Raw genomic sequence first — 18,692 nt, 5'->3', positions numbered from 1 at the left:
CCAGGTCAGTTCTTAACCGCACCGTGTCTGTTCACCATTCTCGCATAGAAAACACTTTTGAAAAAATCTTTGATTGCATCCGTATGATTGAGTTTCTCCTCTTGCTCTGCACCTTTGTGCCCAAAGTATGGAGATACTCATTGCAACTAACATTTTGTCGTTTTGCACCTGGTCTTTGTAGAGTATGTGTGTACTTATTTAAATACTCTTCTTAATGTTTTATGTCCTGAATAAGAGTTTGTATGAGAACAAAGCATTGAACAAGATGGGATATATCATAGTGGGGGAGGTTCCACCTGCATGAGTAAATCCTGTCCAGAAAGATGTCATTTCTGGGTGTTGACAGCACACTGCTGCCTTTGCCCAACAGTCAAGTGGACTGGACTGTTTAATCATTAATCAGAGAGCAGCAAAAAAGAAATGTCCTGCATAGGATGTTGTGTCTCCCAAAGAAAAAAAAAAAAAAAAAAGATATTTCTGCAATTTTTTGCAGCCAAACTGCAGTCTTTGCTCTAGGGAGATGACCCATCTTAGACCTGTTTATCAATTGTTTGTAAGAAAATAAATTAGACAGTAGCAACACAGAGATCAAAGGGGTCTCTCTTAGTCCTGAGTAGGAATCCCCAGAACTGAGAATGTTACTAAGCAAAAAGTAGTTGAAAATTAATTGGCAAACTGTTACTGATTTCTGTGATTCTTTTTGTCTGATTCTGTCATATGCAAGGGGTAATTCTGTTAAATTTCTCAAAATAGTTTCCAATCGGAGACCTTACCGAGAGTACTATGTGGATGCCTTAGGAGAACCTTCGGAGAAAACCTGGGTTGCTGGGAAAGCTATTGTCCTCTTTGAAGGAAGACATCAGTTTGAAGAGCTGCCTGTGCTCCGGAGGAGAGGAAAGCAAAAGGAAAAAGGCTACAAACATAAGGTGAAAGATCTGTTTTCTCTATGTATTTGATCCTTTAAATCTGCACAGTACAAAATGTTCCTTTATCCTGGAATTGCACTTTGACAGCTTTCTTCTGTGGCAGCGACTGCAGCAGCACAGCCAGGGAAGTGATTTGTTGCATCCTTACAACAAGCACGGTTTATAAGCTGCCAGGAGTTTCCAGGCTCTCTTTCGTGTCGGGGCGTGACCTGCTGCTGTTCTTGCCCTGGGCAGTTCTGAGAGGCAGGAGAGTCCGGTCTCTGTCGCTGTGGGGTCTGTTCAGCATGCAGCCCCCTCCTGACGTGTTACCCGGCGCTCCTGCGTGACTCCCTGTGCTCTCTGGCAGCCTCTTTTGGCCGATCTGAAGCAGAGGTGGAGTTGCACGCTTCGCTAGATCACTGGCTGAGATAAAGCAGCGGGTATTTTAGCTCTGCTTCAGTAATTCTCTTCACAGAAAACTGTTAGGACTTATAATTTCACTTGGGAAACGCTTTGTCAGTGAGCCTGTGGGAATGAGTTTTGTGGCTCATCACATCATCTCCGTTTCCAAATGTAACGGCGCTGAGCAGTTGTAGCCAGTATAATGGAACGTGCCCCAGGGCTCTGCTCTCCTTCTTCTGAAAGGTGACGGGAGAAATTAACATTTTTAGAAATGCTGAAGTGAAGAAGTACAGAGGCCACTGCATTACTGTGAGAGAGCAGATAGTCATACTAGGCAACGGTGTCTGATTTCTGTTTTTTCCCAGGAGGTTTATTAGCAGTCACATACTTATTTAATCTGATGGTTTTGTACTTACATAAGTTAAGTACATAACTGCTCTTGCAGATGCGAGTTCCCAGGTGTAATACCCTCATTTGGTTTTCTTTTTCCAAGGGCATGTTTGGTATCTTCTCTAAAGACTTCTCCTTGTGTTCCCAGCCCCCTAACTACTAGTTATATGCTCCCAAGTAACTTTCCTGGTCGTAGAAGTGCTACATGGCTGGAGGTTCATCCCATATGGAAATGGCAGTGCTGGTGTGGCTGCACTAGAGGGAATTAAATGTTTGTTGCTCACATAAATGTCCAGGTTTGCATCCATGGAAGCCAAGATCTGATGCAAAGCTGAGAGTTTTTGGCTGGTTTGCTGTCAGGCTCCATGAAACCTCTTAATCTGCTGAGATTTTGTTGGTGTGGGGTCTTATTAAAGGAAAAGTGTCAGAAATTTGAGTTGTTCCTTCTGTCTTGGAATAGATTTTGATTTTAGAAGCAGTTGTGAAACCTTTGATTTGTTGTTGTGCAGCCAAAAACGACACAGGCAGATAAGAAACAAGTTTCTTGCTGGTTTTAGATGTTAGAAGAAGTTCCTGTCCGGTATGAAGAGGGCTCTTTGTTTTATGCTAAAGGTGCAAAGTTAAAGCTGGGAGACTTGTCAGTAATAGCTGTCTTGAATTTGATAGGGTACACTTCAGATGTGTGTGTATATCTCATGTTTGTGCAAAGGTGAGTTGATGGAAAGGGAACATTGAATCGTGCTCCGAGTTCAAGGCATGCAGGAAGAATCATGAACGAGCAAAGCAAACACGACTGCTCAAATATTTTGAGGGAGATCATGCTGCATTTGCCTTAAGAGGCCTGTTGGCTGTTCCTTTTTGTTTTTGTGCCAGGGATGCATACTATATGCATTCCCCTTTATGTTCAGGCTTTGCTGGAATGCCAGGACATCTGGTTCCTGGGAGACCTGTGCTTGCTGGGACCTTTTTGCTCTTTTGGGAATGCACAGGGGTCTTTATTAGGCTCAGTGGGCGTGTGGGTTACTTACCCAGGAGCAATATTTTCTGTGTCCATTATGCACAGTCTCTGGGAATCAATGTGATTGCCTTAAAGACACAAGATGCAGGTTTTTCACTCTGTTCTGTGCCTGGTGCACCTCAGTCTCACTTTTACCTTGTTGATTACTCACTCATATTTATTTTTTTTTTCCTCCTTTTTTTTTTATTTCTCCTCCAACTTCAAGGTTCCACAAAGATTTCTGGCTAAATGGGAAGTCAGTGTTGGGCAGGCAGAAGACATTCTTCTCGGGGGGCCAGAGGATCAGAAGTGCAGCCAGAACTCCAGCGAGCTGGACAGCGAGAAGGAAGCGCAGGCGGAATACTACACCAATGGCCCTGGAGCAGAGCGGGACAGGCAGCTGAACGGCTGTTTTAAATCCTTGGCGTTTGACTCCAGACACCCGGCCAGTGGAAAAGGAAAATTGCACATGAAGCCACATCTGAAAAAAAGTTCTGACAGCAGAAAAAGGACTAGAGTAAAAAAGAGTGGCGTAAGAGTGGAAGGATCCCGGGGAGAAATCCAAGGAAAAATGACGGAGAGTATAGTTAGAAACATGATTGTTGGAGACCTTCCAGATAAACACGCATCTCATGAACTTCGCCGGATTGTCAACAGCCTAACAGTGTCTGGGAGCACCAGGGAAAACCATTTGCTTTCCTCCTTTGGAGAAAGACGTTTTGAGAAGACACCTTTGAAACCAGACTATGAGAATCGTAAAAGTGATGCTCTGAAGAATGCTCTCCAAGGAGATTTGTTTTCCGGTGCATCTTTGGAGAGAGAGAAGAGCTCCCTGGGCATTTTGTGCAGTTCCAAATTACAAATACACTATTCTGCATCTGATGCTGGTATTGAGAAAAAGCAAACTGAATCAGATTCATCCTTGTCCCTCTCAGATGGTGGGAACAGTGATGTAGATACCATGGACCAAAGTTCAGAGAGAGCTTCTAGCGCTCTTGAAGTTAGTGATTCTTCAGATAAAGTGGAGAAGGAATTTCCTATGACGTCAAGTGGAAACATTAAGCTTTCCATGTATCTTTCTCAGAAGAGCAACAGAAGGGCCAGGAAGAAGTCATACAGAGACTGCAAACCTCTGGGAGGTTCGGTGACCAGCAGACTTGATGGTGGATTTGCGGATGGGGAGCTTGAAGTAGGCTTCTCTGATGCTGAGATGTCATTGACGGCGCTTGAGTGCTCTTCAGATGTGAGAAATGACAATCTTTCCCTAGCAAACAAGCACACTACTCCCCAAAGCGTTACCAAGGATAGCTCCTGGCCTGCTGTTGTAAATCAAGCAATCTTAAAACCGAAAAGCATGAAATTGCCCCGAATCGGGAGTATAAAATGCAAACATAAAGAAAAAGTTGCTGGGTCGGAGCCTTCTCTTGCAGAAGAGGAGGGTGACGTGAATCGCTGCTCTTCTGATACCAAAGGTTTCTCTGGCCTTCAGAGAGATTCTCTGCAGAGAAGCGGAAAAGCTGATGGTCAGAAACTGTTAAACAACGTGCACGAGAAGCCCAGGGATTCTACTGAAATCGAAACTGCTGTGGTGAAACACGTCTTGTCAGAGCTGAAGGAGCTGTCGTACCGGTCCATGGGTGACGATGCTGGTGACTCTGGTGCTCCAAAGGCCACAGTACCTTTGCTTTTCTCTTCTGCCTCTGGTCACGGTCGTTTGCCTATTGAGCCAGATTACAAGTTCAGCACCTTGTTAATGATGTTGAAGGACATGCATGACAGTAAGACAAAAGAGCAGCAACTGATGACTGGTCAAAATATAGTCCCGTTTCGAAATACCAGCACAGCGGACGGTTCTGGAAGCAATTCTGCGAGTGGTCTCAAGTCCTTGTCTGTTGTAGGTCCCCCATATAAAATAGAAAAAAATGGAGATTGTGTCCAGGAAACAGTAAATCCAAACTCCGCTCTAAGCAACTCCTCATTTTCACGCAATCCTCCAACCAAGTTGACGGGGATTGGTACTAGTAAAAGGGAGCCCGCGAGTACTGCTGTTTCTGGGACAAATGGCACAAATTGCGTGCCCAAACGCAACTGTTCAAAATCTAAGCAGTCATCAAAGCTTGGAGATAAAAAAGTTTCAAACAGAAAGGACTTAAAACCAGGAGGGCCAAGTAAGTTGCTAAGTCGGTTATCCAGAGATTCAGGAGAACATGCATTCCGCGTGCACGGTTCGGTTACCAGGCCTCTAGGTAATGAAGCAGAAGATACTGAGAGGAAAGAGTCTGTTGATTTAACAGAACATTCAACTGATGAAGACTCTGCCTGTTTATCTGATGACAATTTAGATCGTATTGGAAGGAGCCCTGAAGCTGGTAGAAATATTGAGAGCTGCACTTCTGCTGAAAATGGGGAGAGTCCAGACTTGGATTCAGAGGCAAATAGTGAGAGCTCTCTTGGTGATGAGTCTAATGATATAAATCACGTAGCACCCAAAAAGCGATGGCAGCGTTTTAACCAAAGCAGTGCTAGATCTAATAAGCACATCAGTAGATCTAGGGAACAAGGAAACTTGGAGAGTGCCTTTGGCCTGAATTCTCGTGGCTTTTCACTGAAGGGAAAAGAGTGCTTGGGACGTAGGCATTCCCCTCATTCAAAGGTGCTTGAGGGAGACCTGACAGGTCAGGACTATGAGAATCGTTTAGACTTAGTTGAGAAGCGTTTGAATGTATGTGGTAAGCCAAACAACAGTGTGATGGACTCAGAAACAGAGCTTGGCAACTTTGCTCCCCAGTCTGAATTCTCTGCACAAGGTAAGGGAGCTGGACGTGCGCCAGAGCGTGTATTTGTATCCATTTTATACTTTTTTCATTTAAAGCATAAGTTATGGAACTTGAGGCTGTTTGACAACACAGAGATGTATATATCTGCGCTGAAAAAAGCATGATGTGTTGGTTTGGGGTTCTCTGTAAGCCCGGAGAACAAAGGCAGCGCAGCAAATACGGGATTTTGCTTAGCTTTTTGGTCAGGAGGTTGAAATACATTGCAAATGATTAGTTCCTCCACAGTGAAAGGTAAATTAACATCCTTCAGGGTTGTGGGGTTTTTTTGTTTGGTTGGTTTTTGTGTTTTTTAAAAGAAACCCAACTTGTTCCCTCATAACGTGTTCCTTAGAGCCATGTGCTGCCTGTTGGCTGGATAGATCAGCGCTACAAAGTTGTGGGAAACTGAGCCTCAGTGGCTGCTCTTATTTACTTTTTTTCCTAGAACTGTTTGACATAAGAGTCTGTCTTTGGTTTGTTCCATAGCATTTCATCAAGACAGCGTATTGGCTGGGTTTTTTTGGCATTTTAGTGTGGAAGTTTATTAGCTGCTAATAACAAATTGGGGAACCCCACGGATTTCCGAGGTCACGCAGCCTTGTATGTCCCACCGGGATGGGGACATTTGGTAAAGGCAAAAAAAAATGGGTGTGCATGGAGAGAATAGGTCCAGCAGAACCGTGTTCAGCTCACACCATCCTCAGGCTTCTGCAAAGAATCTGGGGAAGTAAACCTCTATGAAAACAACAAAGTGAAATTTTTACATAGATTTTGCCAAACTAAATTGCTCTTATCTATTTGCAGTATCATAAATTAATATAACTTGATAGAACTTTGAACCCGGGTGCGTTTTGTCACTTATGTGTTCCCTCGGTGCACATTTTGGTGTGTGTATTTTGCTATTAGTGGTTGCTGGAGGTTGCCTGCACCTCTGTTTCAGCGTGGAAAAAGGCTTAGTGGTTGTAGGACCTGCCCAAGGCAGGTCACAGCAGGCACAGAAAACCAACCCGTAGGGTGTAACACGTGGGGTAAGAGTTCTAGTTTGAAATCATGACAAGCTTAATCATTCACTGCCTCACAGGGCTGTGGCTGCGTGCTTTTGAGACATAATCCCGAACGGAGCAGGCGAGGGGCTGTGCCGGGGCTGTCGCAGGAGCGTCCCAGCCCGCCGGACGGAGTGAGCTCTGTTTGCACTGACACGCGGCCAGATTCTCGTGGCTTCATGATGGTTTTGCAGTTGAAGCATCCCTGTAATGTTGCTACATGAGATGTAGATGCAAATCTACAGAGAGCTGCTGAGAGGTGGTGATGTTGGGGAGAACCAGCAGAGGAAGGCGGCAGGTCCTGGGTGAGGTGACATCGGGGAGAGGAGCACAGAGGGACAAAGCGAGGGCCTGGCTTTGCTTGTAGAAGTGACAGGTCAGCAACCGCAGTGTAATCTAATTCCCCTGCCCTAAATAGCACGTGAGCCTGGAAGCAGAGCTGGACCTTGTCTAGGCCTGTGTGCCCCAGGAGGCACCGGAGCTGCTGGTGGTGGTGAGTTAATCTCTAATGCCAAGAAAAGCCCATTTGTAGAAACCAGTCTTCCTTTTCTATCAGCCACGGCCAATTCTGTAGAAAGTAGAGAGCATGATGCTGTAAGCCAGACTAACAGCAGCTTCCAGAAGAGGAGTTTCTTCTCCTTGCCAAAGCTTTGAGAAGAGGTGGCTGATCCTCATCCGCAGCAGAGTGTCGTGTGGGAGATCCCAACAGTTTGCAGTCACGACCACATGGTTTTCGCTGCAAACTTTGAGGTGCAGTTTAGAGCAAATAAGGCAGAAGTTAATACTGGTGGAATTTGCTGACATAAAACATTTTTATAAATAATAGTTTCGTCAGGTACGTGATTTGCCAGTGCTAATCAGACCGCAGTTTGGATTCTTGTACAGGATTTGCTTTGGGGAAAAAAATGCGGTTAAGCCAGCCCTTCTGGCACAGCGCTGCGCTCCGCTGGGGCTCTAAATAGCCGCCCAGTGAGGATACTCCTCTTATAATTGCTTATGTACTGAAATGTGTATTTCACCCAGACACCTGTGCAGAGCGTTAATAGAGGCTGAAAATAGCTGTGTTTGAGAAAGTTGTTCCTTCTCTTTAGGCCAAGTTTGACGTTTTCATGCATGTTTAACCACAAAGCCACAATAAAGTGTAGCGATCTTGTCCAACATCCCTGTTCTGAAGTGTTGTGCTGGAATGCTTTGTTATAAAATGTTTCCGTTTTAAAGAAGAAAAAGCCACCTCCTACACGTGAAAAGAAGCAAAGAGAATATTTACCGTTTGTTCCTAAACTTCCAAGAGACTGTAGATGTTTTCATGAGTAGGAGAAATCTTCTGACAATATTATTTAGTAATTTTGCAAACTAATGAAGGGGAAAAGTCAAAGGTGCTCTGGGAAGTGAGAAAAAGACAATAAACTTCCATTGTCTTGCTTTTGCGGCTTGCAAACGTAGAGCATCAGGGCTCTTTTTTTGGAGCTTGCCATGCGGTGTGAGGTGGTACAGCATGAGTGCGTAGGTTTGGATCGAGGAAATACCTGTTACTGGGTTTCCTTTGCGATGGCGCAGCCTTGTGCAAACAGACATCTGAGCCCCGAAGAGCTTGCGGTCACTGGCCCGGGCTGTTTGCTCCCTGATCTCATTGTGGAATCTATTGTCAGGAAGCAAAGGCAATAAAAGCGCTTGCAGGAGCAGGTGGGGAATACAAGGCTCCTGTGGTATACACAGAAATAAGCCAGGGAGGAGGGGAAGGGAAGGAGTTAGGCTTAAGTGTTACTAGTGAAACTAGTAACTGTGCCGCTTGATGGGAAAACAGCATTTCCACGTGCCCCTGCACTAAAACTGAAAGTGTTTAACAGCAAAACTAGCAACAATGAGTCCAAACTGCGAATAGAGTTAGGTTTTAGTAAAAGTACTGTAGTTTGTCTAGGGAGACATTGGGTAAAATGCCAGGAGCCTCTTAGTCAAGATATCTAATGTGTTTTGATTTCTTACCTGAACCGGTTGAAGTCCCCTGGGTCGTTAAAAACCCCACCTACCATGTCAGGATTATGGAAAATAGGAAGCTCAAAAATCATAAGGCTGTATCAAAGAGAAAGAAGTATCAGGTCTCTTCCCACATGGAACCTCTGGAAGAGGAGGCAGGAACAAGTATTATCTGCAGATCATGAGGAGAGTCTTGGCTTGTGGTCAACTCAGAAACACAGTCTTGAAGCTGCTTTCCTTTTTCTTAGTACATGCAGAGAGGAAACGCCTTAGAAAGCCAAGTAAACGGCTTCTGGAATATGCAGAAGAATATGATCACTTATTTGCACCCAAGAAAAAATCAAGGAAGGGCCAGGAGCAATTGCAAAAGGTGGGTGAAGGCTGACGTGATCTTCGTGGTTATTATTCTGGGCTCTGCTCTGTGTGCTTTTGATGCGTTCTTGCTGTCTGCAGTGCCGTGCAGGATGAACGTTTTCACCACCATATTCTGCTGTGCTAGGTGAATTCTGTGGTGAGGTCTGAATTTGAAGGAGATCTTCCTGCACAATGCAGTCCTGACAGAGATACCCAGCGGGGGCCGAGTCCTTTGGTTTCAACTCCATCTTCAACCAAAGAGTCCCCTCCCATCCTCGAAGCAGAGTGCTCCTTCTCAGAACTAGGATCTCATTCTGCTGATCCCACTGATCGACTTCTAGAAGGACCTTCAGACTTTCCAGAGCTGGTGCTGTCTTCCTCAGATGTTTCTGAAGTTTCTGCTTCTCCAGATGCAGACGAGAGATTCTTGAAATCAGGTAAGCGAGAGTTTGTGTCATTCTGCTCCTGTAAGTCAATATGTCACAAGTTCAGCGGAAATTGTTGCTTCGGTCAGAGCAAAAAGGTCAGTAGCTATTGATCTGTTAGTTTGTTATAGCTTTGCTTCGTTTAGTGACCGTTACTGGTGCTGGGAAGGGAGAAGGGGCAGGTGCAATGGGTGAACTGATGAGCTGGATGATTGCACGCTTTTAGCTTTCTGTAGAGTACAATGGTCCTCCTTTGGTCCTGGCACAGAACACCCCTTTGTCCAAATGAAGAAAGTCACAACTCCTTCTCTTGAGTCCTTGCCGCCTGTGCTTGCAAACAGCAGCATTCCTTTAGCTTGAAGGTCTCTTTCGGCTGTTAAAACCCTGGGGATGAATGTTCCGTGCTGAGGGTGACAGGCAAAGTCTAATCCACGCAGCTCGTGGGGTGGCCTTTTGCTCTGCTCGTGAGCTCGGGGAGTTGTAGCACAGAAATCCCTCTAGGAAAACGTTTTTCTTAGAGGTTCTAAGGATTTATAGAAATTGTCAGAGACTTGTCTTAGCAGCAGGCCAGGGCCTTGGCTTTCAGTAAGGCGTGGGACACAAAGAGGAGTGCGGTCCGATGGGTTTTTTCCCCTTTCCAACATGCTGTCTACTTTGCAGTATGTTCATTCTCTGGTGGCATCTAGAGACATGTCCAGAGTAAAAGCCCTGGTGTTCTGGCTGTGCTGACTTGGCAGGAACACTGTTCCTGTTCTAAAGGGGCCTGTGGTCAAAAAAATTAAACCAAGCAGGCAGAGAAGTATGGTCAGTGAGAGATCAGGTAGCCGGTTATGTTTGAGGGCAGAGGGATTGCCTTTGGGTGTCAGATAGGAACGGAAAGTTGGAGCGAATTAAAGGAGGAAAAATGGGGGATGCGAGCCTGAGGTTGGCGATGCAGGCAAACAGTACAGGGTGCAGCAGCTGGAGTGAACGTCCGTCTGCAGAGCTCACGTAGCTCTGCCCGCTGCCGAGGAAATTCACCTCTGGCTGAAGCACGCGGAGCCCGAGCCATGGGCAGGGACTGGGTGTGGGGACAATGCCAGGTTGTCCCTCCGTGAGGTGTCTGCGCATAAATGGTGTGTGCAGAGGTGCCACAGAGCACACAGCCAAGGCTGATGAAGCGAGCAGATGCACAGGGCAGGACAGGTAGCAAGCTGTTTCTGCCAAGTGTCTCGCACTCATTTTTTGGTGGTCCTTTTAAGTTTATACTATTGCCACAATTAGTGTGGATAAGCCCAAGTCTAATGACTTGTTGCCTCTTGAGTGCCAGCAAAAGGCTTGACCAGGAAACAGTGCAGGTCACAGCTGCTTTGTTTGGGGTGTCTTTCCCAGGTGGTTTTCACCTTCGCTGTGCGCAGCGTGGATGCTGCTCTGAGTGGCGTGGGAGGGGAGGCAGGACTGTATTTTTCAATGATGGGACTGACTCAGGCCAGATCCAAATGGTTGGGAAATTATGATCTGAATCGTGCTGGCACGATGTGTTACCTGCCAGCATTGACTTCATAGTCTCTCTTCTGCGGGTGGATTTTTGTGTTGCACGTTGAGGTATGTCTGAAGGACATGGCAGGCTGGGGTCTGTTGTGGAAGTTGTGCAGAAACAGGCGATGGACATCTCTGCCCAAGGAGCTTGTGATCCCAAAGACAGGGTGAAGCAGATTTTTGAACTCTTGGCTGATATTTGCTTAATGGTCTTGGCCTGGTGGAAGAAAACCCTTGTTTATCTGATGTGAAGAGTTTCATTGCAGGAAACTTTGAAAGCAAGCGTCAAAGGAAGCCCACGAAAAAGCTCCTGGAATCCAATGATTTGGACACTGCCTTTATGCCAAAGAAGGAGGAGTGGACTCCCCCAAAGAAGGTACTTTCCTTCCAGCGCTGTTAAAAAACAGATAGAAAATTAGTCTAGACAGCAAACTCTGCTGAATGAGACACAGTGCTGTGTCTTTTTGTTGGCTGTGACCCCGGAGCAAAGGTCCACCCTTCCCAAAGGTGCTGGTTGCCGTGTTATGATGAAGAAATCTGCTGAATACAAATGTGTTCCCCACCCCTCCCCACTTGTAATGGGGATTGGGTAATTTTGGTTGTAAAATCTCCTGTCTTCATTGAGTTATATGGAAAAAAGAGTCATTTGGATGCTGGCTGGGAAGGTTTGAGCGGAAATGTCCTGCGCAGAGGCTTTCTGTCACTGTTTTGTTGCAGTGTAGCTTGGGCTTGAACTTCAAGCTTTGTCTTTTTCCATCAGCTTTCTTCTGAGCAGTGTTTCCTTTATTACCTTCCCAAGTGAGCTGGTGAATGGTATGTAAGTACAGAGCTTGTAGCAGGACAGAGGCTTGAGTTTTATCAGACGTAGCCTACGTACAGCGCTTGGTGCAGATTTTTAAAGGCAGTGCTGCTCTTCTTCACTAAATACTTGATATCCAGTGGCACAGTTTGGAAAAAAGCAACTTGTAGAGAATTATTTTGGGTGGTGTACCTGCACGAGACTCGTTGCCGCTGTTTCTGAGCTTGATTAATAACAGTTTTCCTGCTTTCCTTTTCCTCTGTGTGTGGCACAGTCTTAATACAGTTATCATGGTTGCAGTGATGCGGAGGCCAGTGTATTTCATTATTAAGCTCCATAAAAGTGTAAAGCCAGAAGAGAGTCTCTCTTCCCAGCACCTTATAGGGTGTTAGCAGCCTTTTTGGGAGAGCTCAGGCGCAGCAGATGATGCTGCTGAGCACAAGACGCAGCAGACTCAGCATTCTGCCCTGCGCAGAGGCCGACTGTTCCGTGTGGGATCTGTCACACACACAAAACAAATGTTTTCCTGCAAAGTCGCTAATCGCTGGCGAATTAATGACCTGAACTGTAAGATAGACATTGCAGTCATTTGTGAAGTCTCTGAGTGGCTGAGGAACATGCATCTCTGATCTGCATCTGGTGACCTGACTGTTGTGTATTTGCAGAACGCTGGCCCTTCAGAGAGCGACAACTCCGAGCTCTACTCGCCAACCCACTTCTCGGACCTGGGAGAAGGTGAGTGAGTGCAGGGCTGTGGGGATGGGCTGGTCACGGGTGGGTTTCTGTGTGTGTCCGGGGCTTTCAGAGGGCTCTTGCCTCAGCTGAGGCAGTGGCAGAAGAAATAGGTATGGAGATTGTTGGGCCGAGGTGCTGTCATGTCTTTGGTTTCCCTATGGAAGGTGGAGATGGTGAGCTCTTACTTCCATGGGATATTCTTACCTGTAGTCTGGGTGCTTGAAGGACACTTGTCAGCCCGGGTCTTTACCAATACGCTGTTGTTCGCCTGACGACAACGCTGTGACCAGGCTTAGTGGTGTCTGCCCTGTCCCACGGGCAGTTGTGCAGTTGCATTGTGCTCCCCCCATCTGCTTTTGTGTCACGTTGGTATCAACATGAGGAAGTTTTAGTTGCAGTGCGGTGGGAGAGGGTGTAATTATCAGCATTTGATGAGCAACATAAGCTTTGTGTTGGAAGCATTTATTTTCTGCTGGGGGTGTGTCTTGGGAAAAGTCAGTAATGTTGTTCAGCAGCCTAACAAAAGCAGCTTAAACCAGTGTGAATCGGTGGTCCACCCGTGGCTGCAGGACAGGGGGCTGGCTGCCTGCAGGCTGGTGTTGCCCCAGCCTTTATGCCCTCAAAGACAGTAGGACCCAGCCTGAAACTCTCAGAAAAGGTGTAGAGCTTGCTGCTGGCACCTGTAGCAAGGGAATTATTTCTGCATTTTCCTTGAGTGGTCTTTCTGTTGCATCTCAGCTTCTGAAAAGCTCTTGGAGAAGCAGCGGAAGCGGAAGAGACAGCGCCATGCCTCTGCAATGCATTCCAAGAAGGAGAGAAATGAGGAGGGGCTGGGGGAGACCCCACACTCTGAGGTACTGTTGGGTCTTCCTGGGTGCTGTCATTCCTGTAACCTGTCTGCCACTTCCCAGGGCATTGGCAGAGCCGAGGCCTGGTCATCTCTGGCTGGCTGGCCTGTCAGTTGGGATTTTGTCCCACTGATGTAGCTGCATGAGCTGGGGCTCAAGCTGAAGATACCACCTTGTTTTAGTAGCTGTTTTGTGATGACTGCTTAACTTAGGCTCAGTTTTTAAGCTTCTACTCAGCTAACTCTCCAGAAGAGAGGCTGTTCTGATGGAATTGGGTTTTGCCTGGCACCTTGCTTTGCACCTCAGAAGGTCTAACTGCTGTAAAAGATCTCTGGTGGTGGGAGTCTTGCCCTTTTTTGCACCAGTATAAAGCACAAACACTAGACTGTGGACTTCAAGCCCTTCTTCCACTTGCCCCTGCACAGCAGGGTCAGCTAAGAACCATGTTGGAGGGCATGGGGGGGACTGTCTGTGACTGCTCACAGGAGCCTCTGATTACATTCTGCCATCCAGCAGAGCTGGCATACAAATATCTCTGACAAGCACATTTTGCCTTTTAGGAATGAGCCAGGTATCACCAAGTGTAGGGGAAGCAAGACTTTTCCTGGGAGAGGCTGGACACCTGGGCCTCTCACCATCGCCTCCCACTTCCAGTGGCCCAGATTCAGCAGCAGGCTGTTCTGTCAGGATAGTCAGTATGTATTTCAGGAGCCAATTATAGACATATATTGTTATATTTGTTGTTGTTATACAGCGTCCAGGAGAGCACAAACGTCACAGCACTCGTCTGAGCAGTGCCAGCCACACTGCTGCTACTGCTTTTTGAAAAGGTTATTCCTGCTGGGGATGATAAAGCGGGGTAGTGGTCCTGTGCTGCTGTTAGTGCTCTTTCTAAAGTGTGCTCATCTGGAATCATGTTTCAAAGAAGCCTGTACAAATACATTTGTCCATGATGGGGGGTAGTTAACGCGGTCTGCAGTTAGGCACCTACTAAAGCATTGGCTCAGCTCTGAGCCGGCAGATTCTCTGTGAATGTTTCATGGGGAAGAAAAGAGGGGGCAGGTCAGAGCAGCAATGTAGTTAGGCCATGGCTCTGAATCCTGCACCCGCTGTTGACTGCAAATGAAGCCCAGGGAGTCAACTACCTCCATCCAGCCTTAGACATCTGTGTTGGGAACCTGAAGTTGGGTATGGTAAACCATGCCAAAAAAAGCCCAAAATAAACAAACAAACCCCACACCGATGCTTGGCACCTTTTGCCGGCATCCTTTTCTCTGTGATTGTATCTCTTGAGTTGCTGTGGTGAGTGTTCGCCCCTTGGCTTAGGTGAGTGTGTGGGTACTGGTGAGTATTAGTGGGCTGTGGAGATGCAATAGAGCTTTCCTGTGAGATTTGGACAACCCATGTCCCTAGGTGACTTTCCACATACCAGGCAAGGAACCCCACTTTGTTGTGAACAGTGCTGGAAGAAATAGTCTGATACAGCACAGTGGAGCCTTGGACCCAGCTGCTTTCAGAGGAAGAGAGGGCAGAGGAAAGCTTGTCTGCCTGGGCTGAACTAAGCAGCTTTCTCTGTCTTTGCCTGTCCATGGAGCCAGGAATGCAAGTTTGCAACGTCAGGGCAGCAAGAGACTGAGAGAAGGGGATGGAAAATGCTGTTGAAATGGTTGTCAAGGTTGTGAGCCAAGGTCAGGCTGTGCCAGAGAACAGGACAGGCTTTTGAGGCTGTGCCAGATCCAGCAGCACAGATAGCTCTGGAGGAAGACCCGAGAGGGGAGAGCTGCCCTCTCTAGGAGGTACGTGGTTTTGCAGGGCTTGTGCTGGGTAGGGGAAGGAGGGGGAACAGCACAACAGGTTGTTTTGAGTGCTGGCCTTGGACAGCCATCTACTCCTCCCCTTTCACAGAGTGCAGGTGTCTGGCCTTACCCATCCTGCCTGGCTTTGATGTTCCCTTCCCTGTGCAGTTCTGGGAGCATTGATTAAAATAAGGCCAAGATCCTGGCATGGGAAACATGCAGATTTGCCAGCTGTTTGCAGAACCAAATGGGCCTGGTTTAGGCTGAAAGAGTGGGGCTAGGGCATGCTGTGCTATGCTGGGCAGTGTGGGCCCAGTTGTTAAAGCAGCATTGCTGCTTGCAGATGCTTTCAGATCTGACCAGAGAGTTGCTGGTTAATCCTCTGTGACTCCTAGGTGTATTTTACCTTCCCATTCCAATAACATGTGAAACACGGCCGTCAAGGTTCAAAACAAGGAGTCCTGGCAGCCATAGTAGAAAGCGGCCTGAAGGATGGGAAGACCCAAGCCAGTTCTAAATCACTTATACCTCTGTAGCAAGTCTGATTATGCCTCCCCTGTTCCAAAACACTATCTTGAAACCTTAGCTGAAGCAGGAAGGTGGTGCCGCTGAGCACAGGGGATGAGTTGGGTGTTCACCAGCACCCTGCCCCTCCTGACAGGGACCCTGGTGACCATGAGGGGGGCTGAGCTCACTTTGTAACACTGGGCCCCAGTGTAAGCAGAAGCTATAGTTGATATCTGCCCATACCAGTAGCTGATTAACTCTGCTCTTGTTCTCGGTTACAGTGACCTCTGCAAGCCTGAGGTCACTGCTGAGCTGAGCAGACAAGGGAGAACCTGTGTAGGAGGACCTGAGCTGTACCCAGTCCTTGGAGCACTGGTTGCTGGTGCTGCTCCTGGAGGTTCCGGGAGCCAAAGCAAGTGTTTTGGACAGAGGGCTGCCTTGCAGCAGACTGTAATTCCTAGCAGAAATACTAGCAAGTGTGTCATAGCGCTTAGCTTGAGAAGATGCTATTGCATATAAAGGCAAAGGTGGCTGTCGTGTTGTAGATGGACATTTTACCAACACCACAGAGATCTTTCCCTTCCCTCTGCCAGGCTGTGTGGTAGGATGGCAGCAGCTTACGTGCCCCTTATCAGTATTCCCACAGGCTGCATCGCTGCCAGCTTTCCAGTGAGATGCTAATGATAGTCTGTAAGTCTGTACGCTGTGTGGTATGTTGGACTGGCAGTAGTCTGTAGCTGGGACTCTGCTCTTCTTTGTGCTCGATAAAGAAAATTTATACCATCCATCTTTGTATTGTGTGCTGTAATATACTGTCAGTGCACCTATGCATCATTGCTCTGCAGAACTCACATGGCTTTAAAGTGTTCTCAGAGAAAAGCGTACTGCTGCATTTAGGGAATGAAAGAAAAAAACAACCAGAGGAAGCACCATTATCTGATCTGAATGCTAGCTCCAGGGTCTGCCAGCTTTAAACTGTAGGAGATGTTTATGTCCTTGTTTTGCCCATATTAATAATGTGTTCAGAGGGCTTTCAGTTCAGTTTACAAGCTTTAGTAGCACCACAGCTCCCATACAGAAAGTGGTGCAAAGCTCCCTCTCCCAATCGTTAGCTGGACACCCAGCACGGAGCAGGGCTGGAGGGGTGGGAGTGGTGCCTGCTGCTCCTGCCAGTGCTCTGGGTCCCTCACAGGGTCTTTCGGGTGAACAGTTGGTGTCTGGACACGCACTGGGTGTGGGGCGTTGACCCAAGAAGAAGCGGGGAGCTGCGCACCGAGACCACTCAGTTCACTGCAGTGAGCTGGGATGTTAAAAAATAGGGTCTGGAGTGGCAGCTGGTGCTGGTGAGGCCACTGAGGTGTTGCCCAGGCTGTCCCCAAAGGCCTGGAGTCTGTCAGGGTGGCGATCCCTGTCCTGGCAAAAGTAAAGGCAGTGCTGCCCTGTGCAGCTGCAGGACAGGAATATCTTGTGGTAGAAACAAGCGTCTCTAGGATACCTGCTGCTCTCCTTCCCTCTCACAGTGTCTGGGCTGCTCCCATGGACACCAGGTGTCCTTCTACCTTGGGAAGCCCTGTGACAGGATCCCTGACTGACCCCTGAGGGTGCGGTTGGGTCTTCACCATTGGAACCCCTCTCCTCAGCAGGATGCTGTTTCAGCAGTAGATGTTATGGTCGGTGCTGCAGTACTCGTACAGGACAGATGCTCATGAAGGACTCTGCCCTGGCAGGATGGTGTAAATGCCGGGCTGCACTGTTCTCTTTGGCGCTGGCCAGCTCATTCTTACCAGCACAGCCCTCGGGTACCTATGTGTCTGTATTTTACGTGAGCTAGAACAAGCTGAGACAAGTGTGGGGAGAAGTCTGGCTCGTTTGCTGGGTGGAAACTGCAATAAAGATAATTTGAAGTTTTTTGTTTGCATTTCCAGGGCAAGCAGACATTAGCATGTAGGATGCTTCAGGCTATTCCAGCCTACCTGGTTTGTTTGTATGCAGGGCATTACCTTCTTCAGAGAGAGGTTATGCACAGGAAAATAATTGCGTTGAGCATGTATTTTTTTAATGATGTAGTAAACTCTTTTCCTTGTGAGTCTTTTGGTGGAAGTGCATGGGGGATGTTCTCTCTGGGGTGGGTAACATGCACCGACCAAGTGCCAAAGTTGTTACATGCTCAATGTCTGAATTTGTATTTTCCAAGTCAGGACAAGGAACTACTGACAGTGCTGATTATGGATTTCTTTTTAAAGGGGGAGACATCGGTTCATGGGACTGCTGCAAGCCCCAAAGAGGGTAATGAAGAGGGGTCAGAGAACGACCACGGAGTGCCTTCGTCCAAAAAGATGCAGGGGGAGCGTGGAGGAGGAGCAGCTCTCAAGGAGAATGTGTGTCAGGTAGTGTCCTTAAAGAAATCTCTCTGAAACTTTACCACTGTAAAGTGTGTTTGTGTAAGTTCTAGGACATGCTGGTCCCACAGATAAGCCCAGGTAGCCTCAAGGTACTTATTGTGGAATTAACCAGCTTTTTGTGCTCTGAATTGAGCCTTTCCTCTGCGATTGCCTCTCCTCCTGCTAAAGTTCACAGATGGTAGTGAGATGTAACAGACGTAGGATTCGTTTTAGCAGATGTGTGGTAGCAGGGACTGGATGGTGAATGGCAGCAGCGATGCACAAATTACCTGAATGAACTAACACAAGGAGAATGTAGCAGTTTTCCACAGGGGGTCTGTGCTGGCAGTCCTGGCCAGCACGTGGATTGTTGCTGCCTTGGATGAGTTGGGGACGCTCAGAGCTGCCATTGTGCTTCTTTCCCCACAGATCTGCGAGAAGCCGGGGGAATTGCTGCTGTGTGAGGCGCAGTGCTGTGGTGCTTTCCACCTGCAGTGCCTTGGGCTCTCCGAGATGCCAAAGGGCAAGTTCATCTGCAACGAGTGTTCCACAGGTACAGCAGCTTTTATGAGTGCGGAAGGATGGGGACTTGCTACGCACTTACCTGGTGCTTCCTTTGCTGGAGTGATGTGCCCACAGTAGGGCTGCTAAATAGCTCTTGGTCTTCTGATTATTAGTCTGATGTTTTAAAATGACTTACTAATTAACTGGTCTTACTGTTAATTCAGGCGTGTGGAGTGTGAAGAAGTGAATGTCCAGGATCTGGTGGGAAGGAGAAGGGGAAATTCTTATCTGAGACTAG

The 18,692-nt window shown here is 47.4% G+C and overlaps 1 protein-coding gene across 6 annotated transcripts in view; it reads left to right on the top strand.

The window, feature by feature from the left end:
• The window catches only part of NSD1 (nuclear receptor binding SET domain protein 1), a 60,955-nt gene that overhangs the window by 18,473 nt on the left and 23,790 nt on the right, over window positions 1–18,692 (top strand). For 4 of the 6 annotated variants that reach the window (XM_082063696.1, XM_082063695.1, XM_082063697.1 and 1 more), the window contains exons 4-12: window positions 754–926; window positions 2,921–5,501; window positions 8,776–8,897; window positions 9,027–9,318; window positions 11,091–11,200; window positions 12,289–12,358; window positions 13,097–13,212; window positions 17,753–17,896; window positions 18,320–18,443. In XM_082063696.1, coding sequence (XP_081919822.1) covers window positions 754–926; window positions 2,921–5,501; window positions 8,776–8,897; window positions 9,027–9,318; window positions 11,091–11,200; window positions 12,289–12,358; window positions 13,097–13,212; window positions 17,753–17,896; window positions 18,320–18,443 — 3,732 coding nt within the window. The remainder of the gene's footprint in view (window positions 1–753; window positions 927–2,920; window positions 5,502–8,775; window positions 8,898–9,026; window positions 9,319–11,090; window positions 11,201–12,288; window positions 12,359–13,096; window positions 13,213–17,752; window positions 17,897–18,319; window positions 18,444–18,692) is intronic. The other 2 variants (XM_082063700.1, XM_082063699.1) reach the window with 2 other exon arrangements.

The sequence above is a fragment of the Streptopelia decaocto genome (assembly GCF_964273445.1).
Source record: "Streptopelia decaocto genome assembly, chromosome: 12".
NCBI classification, from domain to species: domain Eukaryota; kingdom Metazoa; phylum Chordata; class Aves; order Columbiformes; family Columbidae; genus Streptopelia; species Streptopelia decaocto.
Note: the sequence above shows the minus strand (reverse complement) of the source record. Positions and strands in the feature narration are given on the sequence as shown.